The 25,582-nt window shown below is 40.3% G+C and overlaps 1 protein-coding gene across 3 annotated transcripts in view; it reads left to right on the top strand.

Annotated features, from left to right (window-relative positions):
* The window catches only part of LOC126091013 (oocyte zinc finger protein XlCOF7.1-like), a 67,375-nt gene extending 55,232 nt beyond the window's left edge, over nucleotides 1-12,143 (top strand). For all 3 annotated transcript variants that reach the window (XM_049907029.1, XM_049907030.1, XM_049907031.1), the window contains exon 3: nucleotides 10,936-12,143. In XM_049907029.1, the coding sequence (XP_049762986.1) occupies nucleotides 10,936-12,132 (1,197 nt within the window). In that variant the 3' untranslated portion in view covers nucleotides 12,133-12,143. The remainder of the gene's footprint in view (nucleotides 1-10,935) is intronic.
* Nucleotides 12,144-25,582: the final 13,439 nt, after the last annotated feature.

Here is a 25,582-nt window from a genome sequence, read left to right as displayed (position 1 = left end):
TAGTGAGGAGGTCCTCAGGGATGTGGAACATGTCAGAAAAACAACAATACACGACAAATATTTGCAACTAAAACAAGTAAGCTAATGTACCATTCCACAGGTCCCAAGTGGAATGATCATCATTTTTTAATGAACACTAAGAGTCATTTTACAAATACTAATGCACTGAATTTAAAATAAAAAAGTTTTTTATTTATTTATAAGGTAATAAACATGTAATACAACTACTGTAATACTTATTTACAATGAACACATTACTGCACTGAAATGGTGCAGAAGTTATGTTGTACTTATATACAAATCAGTTGGTTTTACTAAGAAATTCATCAATGGAGTAGAAGGAGTTGGCCACCAATAAATCCTTTAGGCTTCTCTTAAACTGAATTTCATTGGTTGTTAAGCAAGATCATGTGAAGCAAGATTGTAAGAGATTGAAAAGAGCCACCGTGGTACAACGACCGAGTTAGAAAACTGCTGCAGAAGCAAAGGGAACTTAACAGCAAACATAAATATAGCCAAAGCCTTGCAGACAAACAAAAATTACACAAAGCGAAATGTAGTGTGAAGAGGGCTATGCGAGAGACATTCAATGAATTCGAAAGTAAAGTTCTATTTACTGACTTTAGCAGTAGGTGGATCAAAACAAAATGTCCAAACACTCTGTGACCAAAATGGTATTGAAACAGAGGATGACAGACTAAAGGCCGAAATACTAAATGTCTTTTTCCAAAGCTGTTTCACATAGGAAGACTGCACTGTAGTTCCGTCTCTACATTGTCGCACAGATGAAAAAATGGTAGATATCGAAATAGACGACAGAGGGATAGAGAAACAATTAAAATCGCTCAAAAGAGGAAAGGCTTCAGAACCTGATGGGATACCAGTTCAGTTTTACACAGAGTACGCGAAGGAACTTGCCCCCCTTCTTGCAGTGGTGTACCGTAGGTCTCTAGAAGAGTGTAGCGTTCCAAATGATTGGAAAAGGGCACAGGTCATCCCCGTTTTGAGGAAGGGACATCGAACAGATGTGCAGAACTATAGACCTATATCTCTAACATCGATCAGTTGTAAAATTTTGGAACACGTATTATGTTCGAGTATAATGACTTTTCTGGAGACTAGAAATCTACTCTGTAGGAATCAGCATGTGTTCGAAAAAGACGATTGTCTGAAACCCAGCTCGCGCTATTCGTCCTCAAGACTCAGAGGGCCATAGACACAGGTTCCCAGGTAGATGCTGTGTTTCTTGACTTCTGCAAGGCATTTGATACAGTTCCCCACAATCATTTAATGAACAAAGTAAGAGCATATGGACTATCAGACCAATTGTGTGATTGGATTGAAGAGTTCCTAGATAACAGAACCTAGAATGTCATTCTCAATGGAGAGAAGTCTTCTGAAATAAGAGTGATTTCAGGTGTGCCACAGTGGAGTGTCATAGGACTATTTCTATTCACAATATACATAAATGACCCTGTGGATAACATCAGAAGTTCACTGAGGCTTTTTGTGGATGATGCTGTGGTATATCGAGAGGTTGTAACAATGGAAAATTGTACTGAAATGCAGGAGGATCTGCAGCGAATTGACGCATGGTGAAGGGAATGGCAATTGAATCTCAATGTAAACAAGTGTAATGTGCTGTGAATACATAGAAAGAAAGATCACTTATCATTATCTACAATATAGCAGGTCAGCAACTGGAAGCAGTTAATTCCATAAATTATCTGGGAGTAGGCATTAGGAGTGATTTAAAATGGAGTGATCATATAAAGTTGATTGTTGGTAAAGCAGATGCCAGACTGAGATTCATTGGAAGAATCCTAAGGAAATGCAATCCGAAAACAAAGGAAGTAGGTTACAGTTCACTTGTTCGCCCACTGCTTGAATATTGCTCACCAGTGTGGGATCCGTACCAGATAGGGTTGATAGAAGAGATAGAGAAGATCCAACGGAGAGCAGTGTGCTTCCTTACAGGATCATTTAGTAATCGCGAAAGCGTTACGGAGATGATAGATAAACTCCAGTGGAAGACTCTGCAAGAGAGACGCCCAGTAGCTCGGTACGGGCTTTTGTTGAAGTTTTGAGAACATACATTCACCGAGGAGTCAAGCAGTATATTGCTCCCTCCTATGTATATCTCGCGAAGAGACCATGAGGATAAAATCAGAGAGATTAGAGCACACACAGAGGCATACCGACAATCCTTCTTTCCACAAACAATACGAGACTGGAATGGAAGGGAAGACCGATATAGGTGCTCAAGGTACCCTCCGCCACACACCGTCAGGTGGCTTGTGGAGTATGGATTTAGATGTAGATGTAGAATGTAATGCCTGCTGTCAAAATAACAATAGCCGGCTAACAGTAATCAAAAAGAAACTTTGTTGATTGTTAATCCATTACTAAAAAAGTTAATTTTGAAAATGTTAAAGAGTTGCTTTACAGGAGATTTATCGGAAATTAATTGTAAGTTATTAACTCATTATAGTAAATTTTATTAGCAAGTGAATCAAATATGGTTGCTTTAATAAAAATGCTTTGTTTGGGTAAGTTTAGGTAGGACATCGATGGTAAATAAAAAAAAGTTTAATTATTTAGTTTTATAATTATTTACTTATCTAATTTTAAATCGCAGGAGAATCAGATGTCATCTGACATAACTTGCATATTTCCCGTCATGAGCATCAACATGTTAAAGTTTTCCTCTCAGAGTGAGGCTCATTTAGGAGACAAAACGTCTTTGCCCATAGTAAACAGTTATTTGTCTGCAGCATTCGAAGGTATAGGGTGTTGAATTTAACAAATACATTTACTAAAACCTGTTCCCCAAGAAATATTACATCACTGAATAAGTCTTTTGATTTCATGTCCAGCCACATTTTGACCATACTCTGGGCTTCACTTGTTACGGATGTGTTACTAATACTCTATTCTTTACGCTGAATGACAGGCTTAAAAATCTTCCTCTCTGTATTCATTGTTGCTGCTTCTGCCAACGCCCCACTCTAAAGTACCTCTCCCCCCCCCCCCCTCCCCCCAGCTTTGTGCCTCGAAGCTTCTTCTACACCTTCTTCCATTCTTGTCTTACTACTTCTATTTCACTGTTGTCCCACGGATTGTCTTCAGTTGTAGAGCTAGAATCTGATTCCATGATTTAGTTTCCACCGTCAATTAACTAATGAAAAATCATGCTTTACTGATAAACAAACAGCAATCACCTACCTATTCTCGCTCACACTCGATTGTTTACATCAATCGCACACATCGCAGTGCAGCTACACACCTACATGACCACAGATTTTTCGGAATATGATGTCTGCGGATAGTGCGGTGCCATTTGTGTCATAAATAGCAGTACAAAATTAACAATTAATGTACTCAGAGAATTTTAATAAAAGTGAGATAGCCTGTCAATATTTTTTAAAATTAATGTAAAAGTTAATCCATTACTCACAAACTTAAATTCATTAATTAACAATTGACAGATCAATGGTCTTGTCCCAAGCTGTACAAATAACATGCTGTGCCCGAACACCCTCTTGGTGCCGTAGTACTGCACCAGCGTCCCTCTGGAGGTGAACATATTTTGTGCGCAAAGGCACCTCATATAACACCGGGTACTCAACCTGTCTGATAATGCGAATGCATCCTGACATTGTTTTCCTCAGAGCAAGCATATATGAATATGTCCAGTTTGGTGAGTACACAGAACTGAGACATCTAAAAAGTTGACACAGTGCCAGTCCTGTGTCGAGGGTTATTGGCCCGCCACTATCAGTGTGCGTCTCTTTGCTGCCTCGACAACAGTCACTGTTCAAATGGCTCTGAGCACTATGGGACTTAACTTCTAAGGTCATCAGTCCCCTAGAACTTAGAACTACTTAAACCTAACTAACCTAAGGACATCACACACATCCATGCCCGAGGCAGGATTCGAACCTGGGACCGTAGCGGTCACGCGGTTCCAGACTGTAGCGCCTTTAACCGCTTGGCCACACCGGCCGGCAACAGTCACTGTGCTGATAGTCTGTGAACCTCCAAATGTAGTAGCTCTACCTATGTAACCTTTGTCTTCCTGTAAACAAGCCCATTTCCTCATTTGTGTCACATGACACGGTTATACAATCCTGCATTACTAGACAGTATGTCTGTCCTTTTAAGTGTTAGTGCCTGGGTCATTGATATTCTGCTTGTTGTTGAGTACGGTACTGCTGAACCCATCTATAGACTATGATACTGCCACTGTCAAATTCCATATGCTGGAAGACTGTTCTCTTTCATTTCTGAACAGAAACTCATTGCATGATCATTCCTTGTATACTGAACATGGACGGTATTCACTTGCACCTACTTTGTGCAATTGTACTGAAATGTTAATAGTTCATATATTGAAACACCAATTTGATTTTGCTGCATGACGCCTTCATGATGTTTCAAATTGAATGGCTAGCCATGTACTTTTTTGTGTCTATTGACAGTACTAGAATTACACCTTCTCAAGATGAGTTCTGGTCAGCCATACTGTCTCCTTGTAATTTTAATGTTTTCTCTGTATTTGAAAGTTGTGTAACTAATGTTACAGGAAAATAAACTAAATAATCATTTGCATGCATAAACATCTTAAAAAACCTCTTAAAGAGCTTTCCAGGCCCAGCAAATGCTGTATTTGCTTCTACCACATGGTTCGAGGTACACTGGAAGATTATGGGGTTGAAATCTAAGAAGAAAAAAATTACTCTCCTCATCAATTTTATTTTCTGTAAGATGTAAACAACCAGCTGTAACTGAATAAATGCTGCACTGTATTACTTGCATGTATTAAAATTAAAATATGTGTTCAAAATCAGTAAAAATCTAATTCATCCAATGATTTCAAGGAATAGTCTTCATGAATATGTCAAGACCTTCCCTATGAAGTCTTATTGTTTGGTGGTGAGAAGTATATGTTGCATTTTTCCAGTGTGTAATCTGTTCACAAAATTAGCAAAAACTAGAAGTGAAGTCATGTATGGATATGTATCTGCTACTACACAGGGTGAACATTAATAAAACAGACAAACTGCATACCCCTGTGGGTTCGGGGGTTAAAATAGGCCTACGGCATTCCTGCCTGTCGTAAAAGGCGACTAAAAGGAGTCTCTCAGTTTTCGGCCTTTATGCGATGGTCCCCTCTCGGGTTTGACCTCCATATTTCAAAATTTTTCCTAAGAGCGAGCCAATTGGGGAAGGGCACCTTACATGGTGCATTGTGTCCATCATGCATTGAGATCTTTACCTTGCTTTCTCGGTGTCGTATTGCAGTCCCGCTCGTTCTCCATCTCTTGGTCAAGGATACATTCTTGGGTGCGATTTCCACCATGCACTATGCAGTGTCACTTTCTGCGGAGATGATGACCATGGACTTCCTTGCACCTAATATCCAGCACAGTAGCCAGTCCGTTGTGGTGGGGCCACCATATACCCTGTTGGTTGTAGCCCGCTGACAACACAGGGATCACTCTGCTGATGCCTGCACCATTAACTCCCCACTTCTGCCAAGGAGTAGATGTGCCTATCTCCCTGGGGCATCGGCACTCCAGGCAATGGCCATCCTGCCAGGTGGCCCATCCTGAGACTGGGTGGTGCCCGTGGGGAGGGCCCTTGTTTGGAGTGGGTGGCATCAGGGCGAACAACCCACAATGAAGTGTGGTACATCATATGCTGGTGGCCAGCTGCCAGCAGTCTCTAAGCATTTATAGGGCTCAATTTAATGCAAACACGTATGACCCCAAATCATTCCCCTCCCTGACCACACCATGGGAGGAATGAAAGTCTAAGGATGGCGCTCTCACATGTACTCAATCGGTGGCAGCAGGTGGCCCTAATGCATAACCTGCCTCCTTGAGCACTTCATGCCTTTCCAGCCTAATGATGACATCATCTTACATTGGAATTTCGGCAGTTTTTTTCACCACTTGGCTGAACTAAGACAGATTTTAAGCTCAACACCTGCTCTCTGTATTGCCCTCCAAGAAACATGGTTCCCAGCAATATGGACCCCTGTCCTTCGTTGCTATTGGGGTTTTATAAAAACCAGACTGACTGTACCAGGACGTCAGGTGGTGTATGTCTGTATGTTCTTACCTCTGTATATTCTGAATCACTTTCTGTTCATATAGCTTTAGAGGCTGTCGCTGTGAGGATAAGGACGACCTTGGATTTTACCATCTGCAATGTCTACCCTGCTCCGGATGGTGAAGTACCTCCTAATGAATTGGCTGCTCTGATCTCCCACCTCCCCCCACCATTCCTACTTTTGGGGGAATTCAACGCCCATAACCCCTTGTGGGGTGGCACCGTGATTACTGGCCGGGGTAGAGATGTCGAGAATGATCTCTCTCACCTCGACCTCTGCCTCTTAAATTACAGGAGACCCCACCTCAGTGAGGTCCAGGCACTTATTCGGCCATTGACCTATCGCTTTGCAGCCTGGGACTATCACCATCTGTCCACTGGAGGGTTCATGACGACTTGTGTGGTAGTGACCACTTTCCGATCTTCCTGTCAGTACCCAGGCGTCACACTTTTGGACGTCTGCCACTATGGGGCCTTAATAGGACCGATTGGCTGGCTTTCACATCTGCTGTCACTGTTGACACTCCCGCACATGGCGCTATTAATGTGGTGGTCGAGCGGGTCACTGCGTTGATCATATCGGCTGCAGAACGTGCGATTCCTCTTTCTTCTGGGTGGTCTCAGTGTAAAACTGTGCCTTGGTGGTAGCCAGAAATCTCTGAGGCCATCAAAGAGCATAGGCGGGCCCTCCAATGACGTAAGCTGCATCCATCATTGGAGACTCTCATTCTTTTTAAGTGGCTCCGTGCCCGTGCCCGCCACCTGACACAAAGACGGAAGCTAGAGTGCTAGGAAAGATACGTTTTCTCCACTGGTTCTCATACCCCTGCCTCCCAGGTGTGGACTCGGATTCACCGCCTTTATGGTTACCCGATCCTGCTGGGGATGCTGGGATTTCAGTAAATGGGGCAGTGTGCACCATCTCAGGTTACATCACCGAGGAATTTGCTGAGTATTTTGCTCGGAGTTCTGCATCTGCAAACTATCAACCGGCTTTTCATTCCTTGAAAGAGTGAGCAAAACGACAGCGTTTGTCTTTTACATCGCGCCTGCTTGAGCCGTACAATGCTCCTTTTACTGAGTGGGAATTCCTCAGTGCCCTTGCCCATTGCCCTGACACAGCTCCAGGCCCTGACTGAATTCACTCCCAATTTCTCAAACATCTGTCTGTGGCCTCACTGCATCAGATTATGTCTATCTTGACTCGCAAGGGGGGCAAGAGAGTGTTCCCATCCCAGTGGCAAGACAGCATTGTTGTCCCAGTGTTGAAACCTTGGAAGGACCCTGCAGCGGTGGACAGCTACCACTCCATTAGCCTCACCAACGTTCTCTGCAAATTACTCAAAAGAATGGTGAACTGGAGGTTGTGTTGGCTCCTGGATTCTCGGGGCCTTCTGGCTCCATCCCAGGGTAGTTTCCGTCGAGGCCGCTCAACAACAGATAATTTGGTGTGCCTTGAGTCTGTGATCTGAACAGCTTTTTCCGGGCACCAACATCTGTTAGCCTTTTTTGATTTACGGAGGGCCTACGACATGACCTGGCGCAACCACATCCCTTGCCAGGCTGCATGAGTGGAGCCTCCGTGGCTCATTCCTGATTTTTATACCGAACTTTCTCTCCCTCCATACCTTCCATTTTCAAGTTGGAGGCTCCTTTAGCTCCTCCCATATCCAAGAGAATGGGGTCCCTCAGGGCTCTGTATTGAGCGTTCCACTGTTCTTATTCGCTATAAATGGCCTAGAAGCAGCTGTAGGGGTGTCAGTGTTGCCCTCCTTATATGCTGATGATTTCTGCCTTTAGTTCAGTTCCTCAACCATTGGTGTTGCTGAATACCAACTGCAGGGAGCCATTTGGACTGCGCAGTCATGGGCTCTTGCCCATCGGTTTCACTTCTCAGCCAACAAGACCTACTTTCTGCTCTTCTGTTAGCATGGACAGTCCATCCTAACCCTGCACTTTTTCTTGATGGCCATCCACTAGGGTTAGTCGAAATGTATCGCTTTTTAGGACTGGTTTTCAACACCCTGCTAACATGGCTCCCCCACATTCGTCAGCTTAAGCTGAAGTGCTGGCGGCATCTTAACGCCCTACGTTGTTGTGGCTGTACAAAGCCCTAGTTCAGTCACGACTTGACTATGGGAGTGTAGTGTATGGTTCGTCAGTGCCCTCAGCATTGAAGTTGCATGATCCTGTGCACCACTGCAGGGTTCGTCTAGCGACGGGCGCTTTTCGAACAAGTCCAGTGGCCAGTCAACTAGTGGAGGCTGGAGTCCCTCCATTGCACATCAGGTGCCGCCAACTGTGCAGCGCATGTCCATAGTTCTCCTCAGCATCTTTTATTCCTGAACATGGTGGTTCCTGTCCCAGAACGGCAACCTCAGTCAGGGATAATGTTCGCTGTACGTGTCCGCTCCCTATTGTCTGAGCTTGAGTCCTTTCCTTTCAGCGTCTCATACGAGTCCATAAACATTCGCCTCCATGGTGTATGCTTGGCCGAAACTATGGCTGGACCTATCTCGTTTCCATAATGACTCTGTTCCTCCTGAGGCACTCCGCAGTCACTTCCTATCGATACTTGACATGTTCCAGGGTTCTGAAGTCATCTATACGGATGGCTCGCTGGTTGATGATCGCATAGGCTTTGCCTATGCTCACTCGGCACCTATCGAACAGCGGATGGGTGCAGTGTCTTCACTGCCGAGCTGGTGGCCATTTCTCGTGCCCTTGAGCATATTTGTTCCTGCCCTGGTGTGTCCTACCTGGTCTGCAGTGATTCGTTAAGTGGTTTACAGGCCATTAATCAATACTACCCATGCCATCCTCTGGTAGCAACTATCCAGGAGTCGGTTTATGCCCTCGAACGGTCTGGTCATTTAGTGGTGTTTGTATGGACCCCAGGGCATGTCGGAATTCCAGGAAATGAGCTCATTGACAGGGTGGCCAAACAGGCCACTCGTAAGCCGCCAGTCGAGATTGGTATACCCAAACCTGACCTCTGATTGGTGTTATGCCACAAAGTTTTAGGATTTGGGATGCTGAATGGCACAACTTAGTTACACCCAATAAACTCCAGGCAAGTGGAAGTCTTCTCTGTGGGCTTCTCACAGGAACTCTGTGGCCCTCTGCCGCCTTTGCATTGGCCACACTTGGCTGACGCATGGCTATCTTCTCCAGCGTGAGGCCCCACCACGCTGTTGCTGCGGTTCCCGTCTGATAGTGGTCCACATTTTGTTGGCCTGTCCACATCTCGCCGTTCTGCGACAGAATTGTAATCTTCCTGACACACTTCCTTCGATTTTAGGAGACGATGCCTCCACGGCTAACTTGGTTTTACATTTTCTACATGACTCTGGTTTTTATTCTTTGGTTTAAGTTTTAGTTCCTGTCCCTTGTCTCCCTGTGCTTTCTACTCTAGTACTTTTAGGTTAGAGATTTTAATATGTTGCAGAGTGGCTGGCTCATCCTTTTTTATCCTCGTGATCGGCCAGCCTAGGACATCTGCTCTCCTGTTTTAAGCTCTTCTGCCTGTTTCTTGTGCCTCTGTGCATTTCTTGTCTTCTGTTGTCCCCAGTGTGTTCAGCTTCATGTTTCTAGAATTCCTGTGGTGTGTACTGTTGGTTTTCCGTTTTATCCCATGGACTTGTTTCAATGGAACAAGGGACCGATGACCACGCAGTTTGGTCCCTTTAAAAATCAAACCAAACCAACAAACAGCAGGGAAGGATTCCTGGCTGAAAATGGAGGAAAAAAGGTCCTATGAACATGTCCAGAAATACATCATTGCCCCGGTAATTGCACTGATGAATGAAAGTTCCTCTGACACGTGCTGTGTCTGTAGCCCACAGATGCCAATTGATAATACCAGTTCTGATAAATGGTCCATTGATAAAGAGCACTGATGACAGAAATCCCGTAATTGTGATGGTCTGGTGCAAAAACCAACAAAATCTTTTCCATAGAGGGGAATCCTCTGCTGGTAATCCTTGCACTCGTTGCAGATGATAGGGATAGTAGTGGTTGTCATGCACATAATTGTACTTTGGCTTTCATCGTGTTGGTGCGCCACTTGCATGGAGCTAGTATGAGCATTCATCTCAATATCCTGTAGAATCCGGTCCTCCAAATCTCGTGTACGCACTATCTGCCACCTCCCTGCATGTTCATCTGTCTGAAAGGACCCATGCTCACATAAACGCCCAGAAATGTTGTGTAATGTAGTTGGTGTGCTGCCTCTCAACTGTTTTGATGTGCTTGGCTGTACATAAACACCATCTTTGCCTGATCCTGACACAAATACTGGGCCATTCTGCTGCTTACAGTACACTGCACCAATTACACTGTCTGCGACACACAAGGAACACATGACATGTGGTCAGAGAAACTTTCATTTGTCAACAACATTTACCATGGCAACGTCGCATGTCCAGACACATGTTTGTAGTATAATTTTAACAGTTCTTTCAACCATTGCACACTATGATGCAGTCCATTTCTAGGAAGCTATTCTTCATAAATTTGTGTGGGCAATGATGAGAAATTTTATTGTAAAGTATCTTTATGTGCACTTCACCAGAGTTTTTAATTATTAGCAACATAATGTGCAATATCACATCAAATAATAATGCTGTGAGTATTCTTTGAATATGTTTACTGTAAATTACCTGCACTGGGGGTGAACAATCTTTATTTTACAAGATGAACTGTAGTAACACCTCATGTGTATTTATGTGCTCCGAAAAGGAATTTTTTTCATGTAATATTTACTTAATAAGCATCTAAAGTAAATTTTGTTACAGATAATACTTTTTGTCTTTCCAGGAAACAAATCAGCGAGAATTTCATGAAACTGACTTCGTCAGTGTCAAGAGCAACCTTTTTAACCTTCAAATTACGGCAACAGAAACAACAGAAAAATCGACCACATTATTTGTCTGCAGCTCTCCAAATCACAGTAATTCTGAGTTGATTTCTTCGGATATATTTCCTGTTAATCAAAGCCTCTGTCCAACATTGTCAGATTCCACAACAATAGATTGTAAATCAAGTTCTAACCCAGTCTGTGATTTGAGTGATTTGCTTATTCCAAATGTACATAAATCATTGTGTAATTCATCACAGGTAGATACTACTACATCAGAATGCGAATTAGAAGCTGGTGAAAAACAACAATCAGATGACAGTTTGAAGGAAATGGAAAATTTGTCTTGTAGCGAAGTTCATCCTGTTGTGGCAAGCACAGGTGATATCCATTCTCAGGTAAAGAGTGAAAAAAATACTCAAAATTCATTACAACTACCTGAAAATTGTCAGAATTCAAATCCATCATATACAGGAAAACAGCCATTCATATTTTCTCCAACACTGAAAAATGAAGAAATTACAGCAGAACGTTTGGACGGCAGTAAAGCGCATCTTGACATGAAGGAGTTGGGAAATGTGAACTGTGGTTCATCTGGAGTGGTTCAGTGCAGGACTGTTTCTGATTACAAACTGATTTTCAAATGTGATAAATGTCCCAAGAGGTTCAGCAAGAGACTAGACCTGAAGCGACACACTTCTGTTCACAATCAGCAAAGAGGATTTGTCTGTGGAATATGTGAAAAATGGTGCCCTAATCAAACAAATTTCAAGCGACACGAGAGAACACATACTGGTGAACGGCCATTTTCCTGTAAATACTGTTCAAAGAGTTTTTCACAGACTGCTATACTTAACCGGCATATGATGATTCATACTGGTGAAAAACCATTCCAGTGCAACGCATGTGGAAAGAAATTTACTCAAAAAGAAAGTCTTAAAGTACATTCAAGGCAACATTTGTCTGGTAATGATATCACGACCTTTCAGTACAAATGTCCATTTTGTGAAAAATCTTTCCGCCACCAGTCTGGCCTTTCAAGACATTTGATGTCTCACACAGGAAAAACATTTAGTTGTAACCTTTGTCCAAAAACATTTACAGACCAATCATCTTTGAAAAGACACCTTAAACGACATTTTGAAATAAAATCTTGATGAAGCTTAAAGACTGTTATTTCAGTAGCAAATTTAGTGAATAGTAATATCCTGTTGATTAATCTGAGTAAGTAATTTGACTCTGTGAGCCATCAAATTATAGTAGATAAATTATGAAGCTAGGGCATTCGAGATTTAGAACTCTGTCAATAGAAAGCAGAAGGCACATTTTAATAATAAGAGCTCTGGATTATCAAATATTTCAAGGGGTTTGTTTCAAGGTTCTGTGCTTGTACCCCTATTGTTTATAATTTATGAGAGTGACCTGCCTAGTATGCCACGCAAATTTGTTCTCACACTGACAACGTTGCATCCCTTGCAACTGGAAATTGTATAGAGGACCTAAAGGAACAAGCAAAACAAGTCTCAGAATTTCCAGTATCTTGTTTAAAGATAGTGAATTAGTGGTAAATCAGAATAAAACTGAAAACAGTTTCTTTAGTTTATGTAATTCTAACACTGATTGTATGTCTCGTAAGCTGCATGGTGTATATTTAGATTCAAAATTAACATGGAACCACCAGACAGAATCTACATGTATTAAATTTTTCTAGAGGCATCTCCTTGTTATGCTAATTTGTAATTGAAAATGCAGTGCTTAGTTCCTCGTTTGAACTCTTTCACAGCACAAAACATGCTGCATTCTTTTTTAGTTGGTCAACTAGTTACATGTTCCATAGTTCATTTTAACAATTCTTTTATCGAAATGAAGTGGGATGAGTCAGATTCCAGAATGTGCGTACATGATTAATGTTAACATAAATGAAAACATTTTTTAGTCCTTCATGCCATCACCCTTAGAAACTTGTTTTTACAGGCTACTGGTTTTTAAATAGAAACTTGTCCATAGAACAGGAGGAGTTGTCCAAGAGGAATGATTTTCAGTTAGATTTAAAACTTGCTTTGCTACCTGTCAGACATTTTATGGTATAGCTTTGATCTATGCAACTTACTAAGTGCCAAATGTGTCAAATCTTAAACCTTGATTACAATTTGCTGTAAACAGGCCTTCCGTAATGAATAGTTCCCACTGAATCTCTTGCCAGCCTCATTTTCTCTGAGACTTCCAAGGCACTGTACAATTCTGAAGCACAAGCGACCCTCCACAGCAGGTAGAGAGATGCAGTCGCCACGAAGCCTTGCCGTTTCAAACTGGCACTACGTTTTCAGTTACCATGAACATCTTTCATGGGCCTAAGAGGATAAAGGTGGAACATTCTTACGACATGGATTATGGATTCCCCCCCCCCCCCCCCCCCAATTTGCCAATTTGATGAAGTACGTTAGGTAACAGAACTTATTTAATTACTTATAACATCGCATAACAAAAATAATTCTTTAAATAATAATATATTTCTTTTCACGCCCATTTTTGTTATTTCCAGTGGTTAAATTCCCTTAAGATAGAGTCCAATGTTATCTTTCAAAATGAAACTCCATCAGATAATTCAGCTTGGTCAGACAAGGTATAGAATAACAATGAACATACTTTGGTCCATTATTTGTGAATATCCAACTGGTCATTCTTTTCTTTCAAGAAGAGTATCAGCAGTCAGGCTATGTTATATTTACTCCAATGTAACTGTGTTTTCTTTATTTTGAGCTTACTGATCCCATAAGATGGGTAGATCACGTAACTAATGAGGAGGTATTGAATAGAATAGGGGAGAATAGGAGTTTGTGGCACAACTTGACAAGAAGAAGGGACCAGTTGGTAGAGCATGTTCTGAGGCATCAAGGGATCACAAATTTAGCATTGGAGGACAGCGTGGAGGGTAAAAATCGTAGAGGGAGACCAAGAGATGAATACACTAAGCAGATTCAGAAGGATGTAGGTTGCAGTAAGTACTGGGAGATGAAGAAGCTTGCACGGGATAGAGTAGCATGGAGAGCTGCATCAAACCAGTCTCAGGACTGAAGACCACAACAACAACAATGATCCCATAAGCATAAGTTTTTCAAATGTATTGAGGCAGAAGAATAATGGAGTTCATCTTCATCGTAAGGAGTTGCATGCTGACATTTTAATTTACAATGCTCTCTACAGTATCAAATTTCAGATATGTAGCAAATCAAACATGCAGAAATGCATATGCAAAGAACCGTCAGTGCCAGGTAAGTCTATTACCTTCTGACTCTTTTGGAGAACACTTCAACAGTGTGACTAACTGTCACTGTACAACTTCCTACCTCTGTAAGAGCTGCACTTGCACCTTATTCTGTGGGCAGATACTGTGGAGATACCTTTTTATCTCTTCGATTGAGTGTCCTCTGCTCACTCCTTTCCATAAAAGAAACTGTTCAGGTCATTCCTTCTGTAGATTCACTTGACCTAGGTGTAGGCCATCCCTTCCATGGGTCTGCCTACCCTTTACTCTCCAACGTATACCTAAAACTGGGTACATCCCATCTTACACATCTACATCTACCTCTGCATGGCTACTCTGCAAATCACACTTAAGTGCCTGGAACAGGGTTCATCAAACCGCCTTCACAATAATTCTCTATTATTCCACTCTCGAGCAGCGCATGAAAAAACGAATTCTGGTATCTTTCTGTGCGAGCTCTGATTTCCCTTATTTTCTTATGATGATCATTTCTCCCTATGTAGATTGGTCTCAACAAAGTATTTTTGCATTCAGAGGAGATAGTTATTGATTGAAATTTCATGAGAAGAGGCTGCCACAAAGAGAAACATCTTTGTTTTAATGATGTCCACCCCAAAATCCTGAATGATGTCCATGACTCTCTCCCCCCTACTACATGATAATACAAAATGTACTGACCTGCTTTGAACTTTCTTGATATACTCCATTAATCCTATCTCTTGGGGAATACCAGAAATCATACCATTTTACTCACTGACTCTCCATCAAATGTGGCCTCTCTGACAGGGACTCATGAATCCAGTCACATAAATAAGATGGTATTCTATAAGCATGCAGTTTGATTACAATATATTTGTTAGTTATGGTGTCAAAAGCGTTCTGGAAATCTAGAAGTATGGAATCAATTTGAAATCCCTTATTGATAACACTCAACACTTCATGTAAGTATAGAGCTAGTTGTGTTCAACAAGAATTATGTTTTCTAGCTATATGTCAATAGACCATCCTCTTATAGTAATTCATAGTGTTCAAACACAATATATGTTCCAAAGTCCTACTGCTTATCAACATTAATGATATGGGCCTGTAATTTAATGGATTACTCCTATTGCCTTTCTTGGACATCAGTGTGACCTGTGCGTTTGTCCAATCTTTGGGTATGGATCTTTCATTGAGCGAGCAGCTGTACATGATTGTTAAGTACAGAGCTATTGCATCAGCATACTCTGGAAGGGACCTAGTTGGTATACAGTCTGGACCAGAATAGTTTCTTTTATTAAATGATTTAAGTTGCTTCACTACTCTGAGGATATCTACTTCTAAGATAGTCACATTGGTAGCTTTTCATGATTTTTAATTCTGGGGTATTTACTTCATCTTCTTTTGTGAAGGAATTTTGGAAGCCTTTGTTTAGTAACTGTGCTGTAGTGGCACTGTCATCGATAGTATTTCCATTGCCATTGTGCAGAAAAAGCATTGATTCTGTCGTGCCACTAACATACTTTAAGTACAATCAGAATCTCTCTGGATTTTATGCCAGATTTACAGACAAAAGTTTCATCATGGAAACTACGAGGGTAATCCCAAAAGTAAGATCTCCTATTTTTTCATATTTACATAGACTTGTTTATTTATACAATGGCTTACATCAGTTTACAGCTTGAACATTTAGCTATTTTTCGACGTAATCACCATTTCTGTCGATGCATTTTTGTAGATGCTGTGGCAGTTTTTTGATGCCCATGTCATACCATCTCGCCGTCATTCTGTTCAGAAAGTTATGAACCTCTTCTTTCACCTCGTCATCGGAGCTGAATCACTGGTACCACAATTAACACTGACAGTGTGAGACTCTGAAAAAACTCAAATGGGAAAATCTGAACTGGAGAAGAGGAATGTTGAGCAAGGGTGTACAGATTCTCCATGACAACGCTCGCCCATACATCACTTGGCAAATCGTTGCTCTCCTGCAACAGTTTCAGTGGAACATAATCACCCACCTACCCTATATTCCTGACTTGGTGCCCAGTGACTATCACATGTTCCCTAGGTTAAAAGAAAGTTTGGCCGGAAAGCGATTCAGCTCCACAGAGGCCAGGTCTGGAGAGTATGGAGGAGGAGGAGGAGGCAGCAAAGTGATTTCATTTTTTGTACGATAGTCACGCACCAACAGGGATGAATGTGGAGGTGCGTTATCGTGATGCAAGAGCAATGGATTGTCTTGCCACATTTCAGGCCATTTCCTTCTCTCATTTTCTTGCAGGTGTCTCGACGTGTCCCAATAGTACCATCAACTAACATTTTGTCCCAGTGGAACAAATTCGTGATGAACTAATCCTTCGAAGCCAAAGAAAAAGATCATCCTTGCTTTGATATTTGACCTGACTTGATGAGCTTTATTTGGTCTTGGAAAACCTTTCCTGACCTGTTGTGAAGACTGAACCTTGGTCTTAACATCATAACCAGAGACCCACGTCTCATCACAAGTTATGATTCTCTTAAGGAACATCTTGTTCTCATTTGCGCGATCCGAAAGCTCCTCACAGATTGCAAGGTGTAGGTCTTTCTGGTCTTGGCTCATGATCCGTGAGACTAACGTGGTGGCAACATGATGCATTCCAAGATGATGTGTGAGGATTTCATGACATGATCCAGCTGAAATGTTACATTCTTCTGCAATCTCTGTGACAGGTCATCTTCGATTGGCATGCACAATTTTGTGGAAGTTCCTGAAATGAGTGTTGTTGGTAGATGTCGAAGGGCATCCTGAACAAGGGTTATCTTTAACTTCCATCTGGCCATTTTTAAACTGTGTGAACCAATTCATAACACCAAGTGCAGATTAAGCACTCATTCCCGCAGGCTTACTGCATCATTTGGAGTGTCTCTGTGAAGGTTTTCTGAGTTTTCACACAAAACGTAATGCAGATGCGTTGCTCCTAACTCTGCCGCCTCAAAATTCACAAACTGTGCGACACAATGTTCTACACAATGCAGCACTGAAAAATAACTAACAGACATACAACACTGATACTTGTGGCAGTTACACATTAAACACAGGCATGTGCAGGACTGCCAACCGCATTTTGCTTCGACACGCCATTGGTGCAAAAGTATGAATGTTCCAGAACTTTTTGAACAGACCTCGTATTAAAATCCACTTCTAAAGCTCTGTTGAGAATAATTCTGTATTTGCTATTAAGCTGTATTTATTCTTGTCCATGATTTTAAGATATGACACATCTACTTAATTGCTTGAAATCTTGAAAATGCTTACATGCGTAATTGATTTCACTTAAGGAATGGTTTTCATTCCCATCCATTTTACCATTTTTGTGGTGTGACTAAAATGTGGATTATCATCAAAATTATTGTCAAGCAATCAACATTACGAGTAAGTCAAACTATTGTTACTATCTCCATAAGCTGCTACCAGCTTATGGTATGTAACCTCCTCTGTAATAACCTCCTCTATAAAAGTCATGCCATAATGCCTTGCAGTATACAAAAAGTATTAAATTCTTATTACCCGTAACATAATTAATATGTCATGTTCTCCTGATAATGCAAAGTCATATACTATAGCTGTAATGGATTTTGTTTGTATTGTCATATTCATTTCCTCTAACAGATACCTGCAATAAGTCTCTTTGTAATAGGACATGTCATTCTATGAATAAAATTAAGGTAGGACAGTGAAAGATATATTCAAGTTAAAGATCACAGGATAGTAGGAGTAAAAGAAACTGCCCCAGGGAAAATGCAATACGAAAGTTTGAAGCAGCTAACTCAAAACCTGGTAGGTGTCGAGTCTGCCTTATCTCCAAAGGTGGTAGATTCTTCTAAGAGTTTTAATTTCTTTAACTTATCGGTATTGTGTAAATGTTTTTCTTGATGCATTTTGAGATCTGCAAAAATGCTGTTCTCTTTCTTTATATTATGAAAAGGTGAGGTAATCAATATATTCCAGAGATTACACATTGTTCGTGCATTATCCTTACATCTCCAGTGATTGTCTTTAATTCATTTAACCCAACAGCTGACTTTTAACAACTGAAGCTGCTGCTTACTTTATTGATCTCATGGTTAAAAAGCTGTCCTTTAGCTTTGGCCAAGCATTAAATAAATAACTAATAAGGCTATAGTGCCTCAGGTAAGTAGTAAAATTAATCAACATGGTAATAAAGGAACAAACATAACTAAATATAATTGTACATTGTTGTCAAATAAATAAAATTTGTTCTGCCTTGCAGCAAACCATGTGTGACACATCACATCACTAATGATCAGTGATGTGCCTTACATTAATTACTACAACCTGCTGGGTTGGGAGAATAGATACATCATATGTCTCTACCTCCCCTATTGCATCAAACAAGACACATATTATTAGTAAATACTGTACTTCTACATAATGTAATATAGCAAAACATCATAGATAGCATTCATAACAAGCTCTGCTGTTTCAGCTGACAGTAAATGACATGACAACTTCTGTAACATGTAAATACATCTTAATACTCCATTCCTATATGCATTCAGATTCGTCTGCTTGCTACAATCAAATGTAAAAGCAGTATGTATTTTAGCATCTCCCCTAGTTGTCAAATGTCCTTGACGCACACTGCAGTCAATGCTTAAATCTACTTTTGAATAATAATTATGGATCAAATATTTTTCATAGTTATTTTTACAATCATCATAGACTTCAATAAGATCATTAGGATTTGTATTCCTCGTAAAGCTAGGTGTAGAGCTTATTGAATCTATTTTCTCCTGTACTTTCCTCCAAACTAGTTAGTGTTTGGGTCACAAATTACTTCACCAAATTCTTTACAGTGTTCACTCGCCTTGACGCTGTGTTACATGTCTGAGATTTGATTAATTAAGTTCTTAAGTTCATTGTGTACTTCTCTAAACTGTTTATTTGCTTCATTTCATTCTGGACCACACTGTTTATTAGTTCAGTCTGCAATTTTGTAAGCAAATTTAAGCTACATTGGCAATTTTATCTATTTTTTAAACTATCTGCTCCATTTGTCCTTTTAAATCTAAGAAATTAAGTTCGTTAATTCTTCCCCTTGGGTTTATACGTTATTTTACAATACTTCAGTGGTGGTTTTAAGACTGTTAACTAACTCTTCTCTGGTGACTTTCATACTATTACATGTTGTTGTTGTTGTTGTTGTGGTCTTCAGTCCTGAGACTGGTTTGATGCAGCTCTCCAAGCACGGTCCTAGTAGTGCTCTATTCTGTGCAAGATTCTTCATCTCCCAGTACCTACTGCAACCTGCATCCTTCTGAATCTGCTTAATATATTCATCTCTTGGTCTCCCTCTATGATTTTTACACTCCACGCTGCCCTCCAGTACTAAATTGGTGATCCCTTAATGCCTCAGAAAATGCCCTACCAACCGATCCCTTCTTCTAGTCAAGTTGTGCCACAAATTACTCTTCTCCCCAGTTTTATTCAGTACCTCCTCATTAGTTATGTGATCTACCCATCTAATCTTCAGCATTCTTCTGTAGCACCACATTTCGAAAGCTTCTATTCTCTTCTTGTCCAAACTATTTATCGTCTGTGTTTCACTTCCATACATGGCTACAATCCATATAAATACTTTGAGAAACGACTTCCTGACACTTAAATCTATACTCGATGTTAACAAATTCCTCTTCTTCAGAAACGCTTTCCTTGCCATTGCCAGTCTACATTTTATATCCCCCCATGAACTATGGACCTTGCTGTTGGTGGGGAGGCTTGCGTGCCTCAGCAATACAGATAGCTGTACCGTAGGTGCAACCACAATGGAAGGGAATCTGTTGAGAGGCACCTGAAAAGGGACAGCAGCCTTTTCAGTAGTTGCAGGGGCAACAGTCTGGATGATTGACTGATCTGGCCTTGTAACACTAACCAAAACAGCCTTGCTGTGCTGGTACTGCAAACGGCTGAAAGCAAGGGGAAACTACAGCCGTAATTTTACCCGAGGGCATGCAGCTTTACTGTACTTACTGTTACATAGTTTGACTAATTTATCTGATTTATTTAATTTCCCACTTGAACTTTAACAAGAACTTTTAATTCTTCCATTTTGTGTGTGGTAAACAGTCTGGACAACAGTACATACACTTAAGACCCTTAAATGCTAGTACTCTGTTTTGGCACCTCAGCTCATCACCAGCGAAATATGTTTCGATAATTTTTCACAGAATGAATTAATAAAAAAAATTAGATTGAGGATGTTTACAGCTCACCTAATCAGCTGCACCTCAAGCTGTACTGCACTGCTGACGCATTCTGAGTAGGGTAGGTGCGGTAGCGATGAGTCTCTATGTACATGTCGTGGAACCATCTGACTGTCTGCTGCACTGTGAAATGGGGATGCACTGCTGTGCTGGTCAGCTACCACAGGGGTACCCTCGCAGACCGTTGCTTCAACTGTAGTCTCAAAGTCGCAGCACAGAATTCTCCTGTGTCACCTTTGAGATTCTTCTTCATACATGGGCCAAATGTTGCATAACCACATGAATATCTATTGCTGTTGGCACCATGGCTGTCTTCAATTGTTAATCTTTTCTCAACTTTAATACCTTTAACACTTCATCAGTTTTAAAACAAAATAAACTTATTTCTTTCTGATGTCAAATCAATTCAGGCAGCACTACTGCAATTGCCTGCTTGTATCTTCTCAGTTTTTGACTTGGGTTGCTCTGGGCAATTCTATTATGTTCTTCATAATTTTTGAAAACTAAAAATGTTCTCTCCTTCTTACACCACTAATTTGTGTCCTACATTAGAAAGCAAATATTGTGTAACCATGTGGTTGGTTGTGTGGTTACACTGAATGCACAATCTGTCACCCCGATGTACGTGTGCTTGCTTTACTTCTTAAATAATTGTTGTAGTGATTCTTTTCATGGTCCTGCAGTGCAGTGCCGTGAAGCCATGTTATTAGACTTCTTTACCTTGGTGCGACATGTGGGTTCTAAGAAAGAGATTCGATCTGTGCGAGCTACTGAATGATGAATACACTTGTGCATCAACTCTCATGTATTTACAACAAAAGCTTAGCACTGATTACAATTTGTGCTAAACAGATCTTTTGTAGTGAATAGTTCTCCTTAGTCACAACATGTGTGTAATGCTTGTACAAAGATCACTAAATCTGAAGTTACAGTTCTCAAATCTGCTCTTCAGTTGTTCTACCTTTTTCATTCTTTCCAGCCTCTTCTTCTCTGAGACTTCCAAGGCACAGCCAAGCCACAATGCCAAGCATAAGCAAACCTCCACAACATGTGGAGACATTCAAGCACTTTGACGGCTTGCTGATGTCTAGAACTGCTTGTTTTTGTACTCAGTCTTTACAAATGTTAAATCAAAGTGTGCACAGTAGGATGTTTCACACTTAAAACATTTCCAGTCACCACAAACATCCCTGATCGGCCTAAGAGGATAAAGGTGGAATATGTTCTTCCAAAGAATCGCATGTTATACCACATGTTGTTGGTTTGGATATCACTATTCTTCTCAAATTGTAATGGACTTTTATTTGTGACAAATTTCATTAGTGAACATATGTATTGTGATGGTGCAGGTAAAATGTGCAACAGCCTTTAGAGGTACCTACATGATGTTTGTATATGAGCACCACATAATATTCTTACTGTATGCTCTTGTGCAACCAGCACTTCCCTTTCTATATGATAAGTTACCACATAAAGTAATTCCATAAGGCATTTCTGAATGGAAATATGCAAAATCTGTCAGGAGGTTGATTTGTCTGTGTGAAAGACTGTCATATGAAGTGATTCCATAAGGCATTACTGAGTGGGATTAAGCAAAATCTGTCATGAGGTTGATTTGTTTGTATAAAGAGTAACTATTATAGGAAGAACAAAAGTAGCTGAGAAGCACAGTAATATGCTTCTTCCAGTTCAAGTTTTTGTCAATATGTACATCCATAAATTTGGAGCATTCTACTGTATTTACTGACCAGCATTTTGCAGCATTTACTGACTCCTGTTCAAGTGCTACACTGATTGTTGGTGTGACTCTATTTGTTGTACAGAACTGAATATAGTGTGTCTCCTCAAAATTTTGGGATAATTTATTATCAGGGAACCACTTAATAATTCTTCATAAAACATCATCAACAATCTCTTCGGTTGCTTTCTCTTTAATGGGATGTATTAGAAGACTAGTATCATCTGCAAAAAGTATCAATCCTGCATGTTGATTTTTATTTGGAAGGTCATTCACATATATAAGGAATACAAGTGGACTCAAAACTGAACACTGTGGGACTCCCTTTGTGATATCTCCCCAGTCACTAAAATTTTCTAACCTTTCAACACTGTCTGAATTTTCTTCATAGCAGTTACTACAGCACTGAATTAATTAAAAGTATTAGCTGTATTAATTTTATTTGTTCACTATAAGTTACAGCCTTCCAAGCCATTCACAAGTGATCTGTGCTTCTGTAGAAAATAGACTATTTTACCTCCACAAATAGAAATGTAATGATGTCAATGTAAACATATTTTAAATACATTTTCCTTCAGTAGAAAAGTATGTCTTACATACTGAAATGTCAGTGTCTTTAAATTCATGTTCTCTATTCATCTGAGCCACACATGCATTCATAACTGTTGTCTTATCTGTCTGACAGCTTGCATTTACAAATATATTATATTGATCAAGGAGTAAAGCTAAGCATAGACTAAATGAAATAATAATTTCAAATACTATGACTCTCTATTTATGTGTGTATGTGTAGTTGAGAAGAGTTAAAAAAATAGTATGAAATGAAATGGTATGGAAAATAAAATAATAAATATTAAAATATGTGGTGAGGTGAGCTTAACTTCTAAATTTCATTTTATCATATAGGTGATTTCAGATTGGTCATTGACAGAATGTGACTGAAGTTATCAATGCATTTTTTGTTCTGAAGATCTGTTTGCTCATTAAGAAGTATATTAGGCTGACTTTTTAAATGACTGAAAATTGTGGTTTCTCGCAAGGTATTCATTTGCTTCCCTTTCTTAGCATAATGCAAAATTTGAAGCTTTTCGTTAATGTTGTTGTCAACTGGCATACGTCGTTATAACTAAGTATGCTCAATACCATTTAACTGCACAGTAACTACCTTATTATCCATAAATATGAACAAGCATATTAGTATTAATAACATCAACCTTGAAGCCCCAAGTGCATCAGAGCCAAAACTCATAAAGGAGTTCTACACCTTAGTCCATTTACATGGTAAGGTCTTGCCTGTCCAAAAAGTGATCCCATTCAACTTTGTTATTTCCAAAATTCAATGTTATTGCCATTGTAGTTGCTTCATAGCATGGCCGTATAAAGCCAAAAAACACCTAGTGCACAAAGAGACAGTATCAATAACAAGGCATAAGAAAATAAAATTTCATTATCTAAATATCCATTCAACAGCATCATAGTGCAATTATCTCTCAAAAGGCTGTAGATTATGTAATGACACACTTGTGATACCACTTCATGAGTTATACAAGTTTGACATCCACCCCATATGGTCACAATAATGTAATAAAAAGAAAAAGAAAGAACAAAAATTATTTGTGAACACATGTACTATTTGCTGTATGGTGTAATATAGTACTTAGAGCTATTCCATCATGTAGTTCACCAAATGGGCTGGTCATCTGCGCCAGCATCCATAACGTGAATGGGTCACATCAACAGTCTCCACAGAGTGCACATGATCTGGAGTTGACAGTTGCTACTGTGCGTAGTGTCAATTCCTGGAGTCGCCATGCATGTCGGAAGTAGCCTGAATCTAATATTGTGTCCCTGTCTTGCAGTATCCACGGTGGTTTCAGCTTATGTACTGAGACTGTAGATGGCTTTCCATTGAGTATAATGTTGAAATTATTGTCACCTCTGCGCATCACTTTGAGCGAGCCCAAGTAATTCAGTTGGAGCACTGGCTTCGCTGTATCATCACTTGTTGTTGTTGTTGTTGTTGTTGTTGTGGTCTTCAGTCCTGAGACTGGTTTGATGCAGCTCTCCATGCTACTCTATCCTGTGCAAGCTTCTTCATCTCCCAGTACCAACTGCAACCTACATCCTTCTGAATCTGCTTAGTGTATTCATCTCTTGGTCTCCCTCTACGATTTTTACCCTCCACGCTGCCCTCCAATACTAAATTGGTGATCCCTTGATGCCTCAGAACATGTCCTACCAACCGATCCCTCCTTCTGGTCAAGTTGTGCCACAAACTTCTCTTCTCCCCAATCCTGTTCAATACTTCCTCATTAGTTATGTGATCTACCCATCTAATCTTCAGCATTCTTCTGTAGTACCACATTTCGAAAGCTTCTATTCTCTTCTTGTCCAAACTATTTACCGTCCATGTTTCACTTCCATACATGGCTACACTCCATATAAAAACTTTCAGAAATGACTTCCTGACACTTAAATCTATACTCAATGTTAACAAATTTCTCTTCTTCAGAAACGCTTTCCTTGCCATTGCCAGTCTACATTTTATATCCTCTCTACTTCGACCATCATCAGTTATTTTGCTCCCCAAATAGCAAAACTCCTTTACTACTTTAAGTGTCTCATTTCCTAATCTAATATCCTCAACATCACCCGACTTAATTCGACTACATTCCATTATCGTCGTTTTGCTTTTGTTGATGTTCATCTTATATCCTCCCTTCAAGACACCATCCATACCGTTCAACTGCTCTTCCAAGTCCTTTGCTGTCTCTGACAGAATTACAATGTCATCGGCGAACCTCAAAGTTTTTATTTCTTCTCCATGGATTTTAATACCTACTCCGAATTTTTCTTTTGTTTCCTTTACTGCTTGCTCAATATACAGATTGAATAACATCGGGGAGAGGCTACAACCCTGTCTTACTCCCTTCCCAACCACTGCTTCCCTTTCATGTCCCTCGACTCTTATAACTGCCATCTGGTTTCTGTACAAATTGTAAATAGCCTTTCGCTCCCTTTATTTTACCCCTGCCACCTTTATAATTTGAAAGAGAGTATTCCAGTCAACATTGTCAAAAGCTTTCTCTAAGTCTACAAATGCTAGAAACATAGGTTTGCCTTTCCTTAATCTTTCTTCTAAGATAAGTCGTAAGGTCAGTATTGCCTCATGTGTTCCAGTATTTCTACGGAATCCAAACTGATCTTCCCCGAGGTCGGCTTCTACTAGTTTTTCCATTCGTCTGTAAAGAATTCGTGTTAGTATTTTGCAGCTGTGGCTTATTAAACTGATTGTTCGGTAATTTTCACATCTGTCAACACCTGCTTTCTTTGGGATTGGAATTATTATATTCTTCTT

The sequence above is a fragment of the Schistocerca cancellata genome, chromosome 1 (genome assembly GCF_023864275.1).
Source record: "Schistocerca cancellata isolate TAMUIC-IGC-003103 chromosome 1, iqSchCanc2.1, whole genome shotgun sequence".
Lineage (NCBI taxonomy): Eukaryota > Metazoa > Arthropoda > Insecta > Orthoptera > Acrididae > Schistocerca > Schistocerca cancellata.
This window is presented reverse-complemented; position numbering and strand designations above follow the sequence as displayed.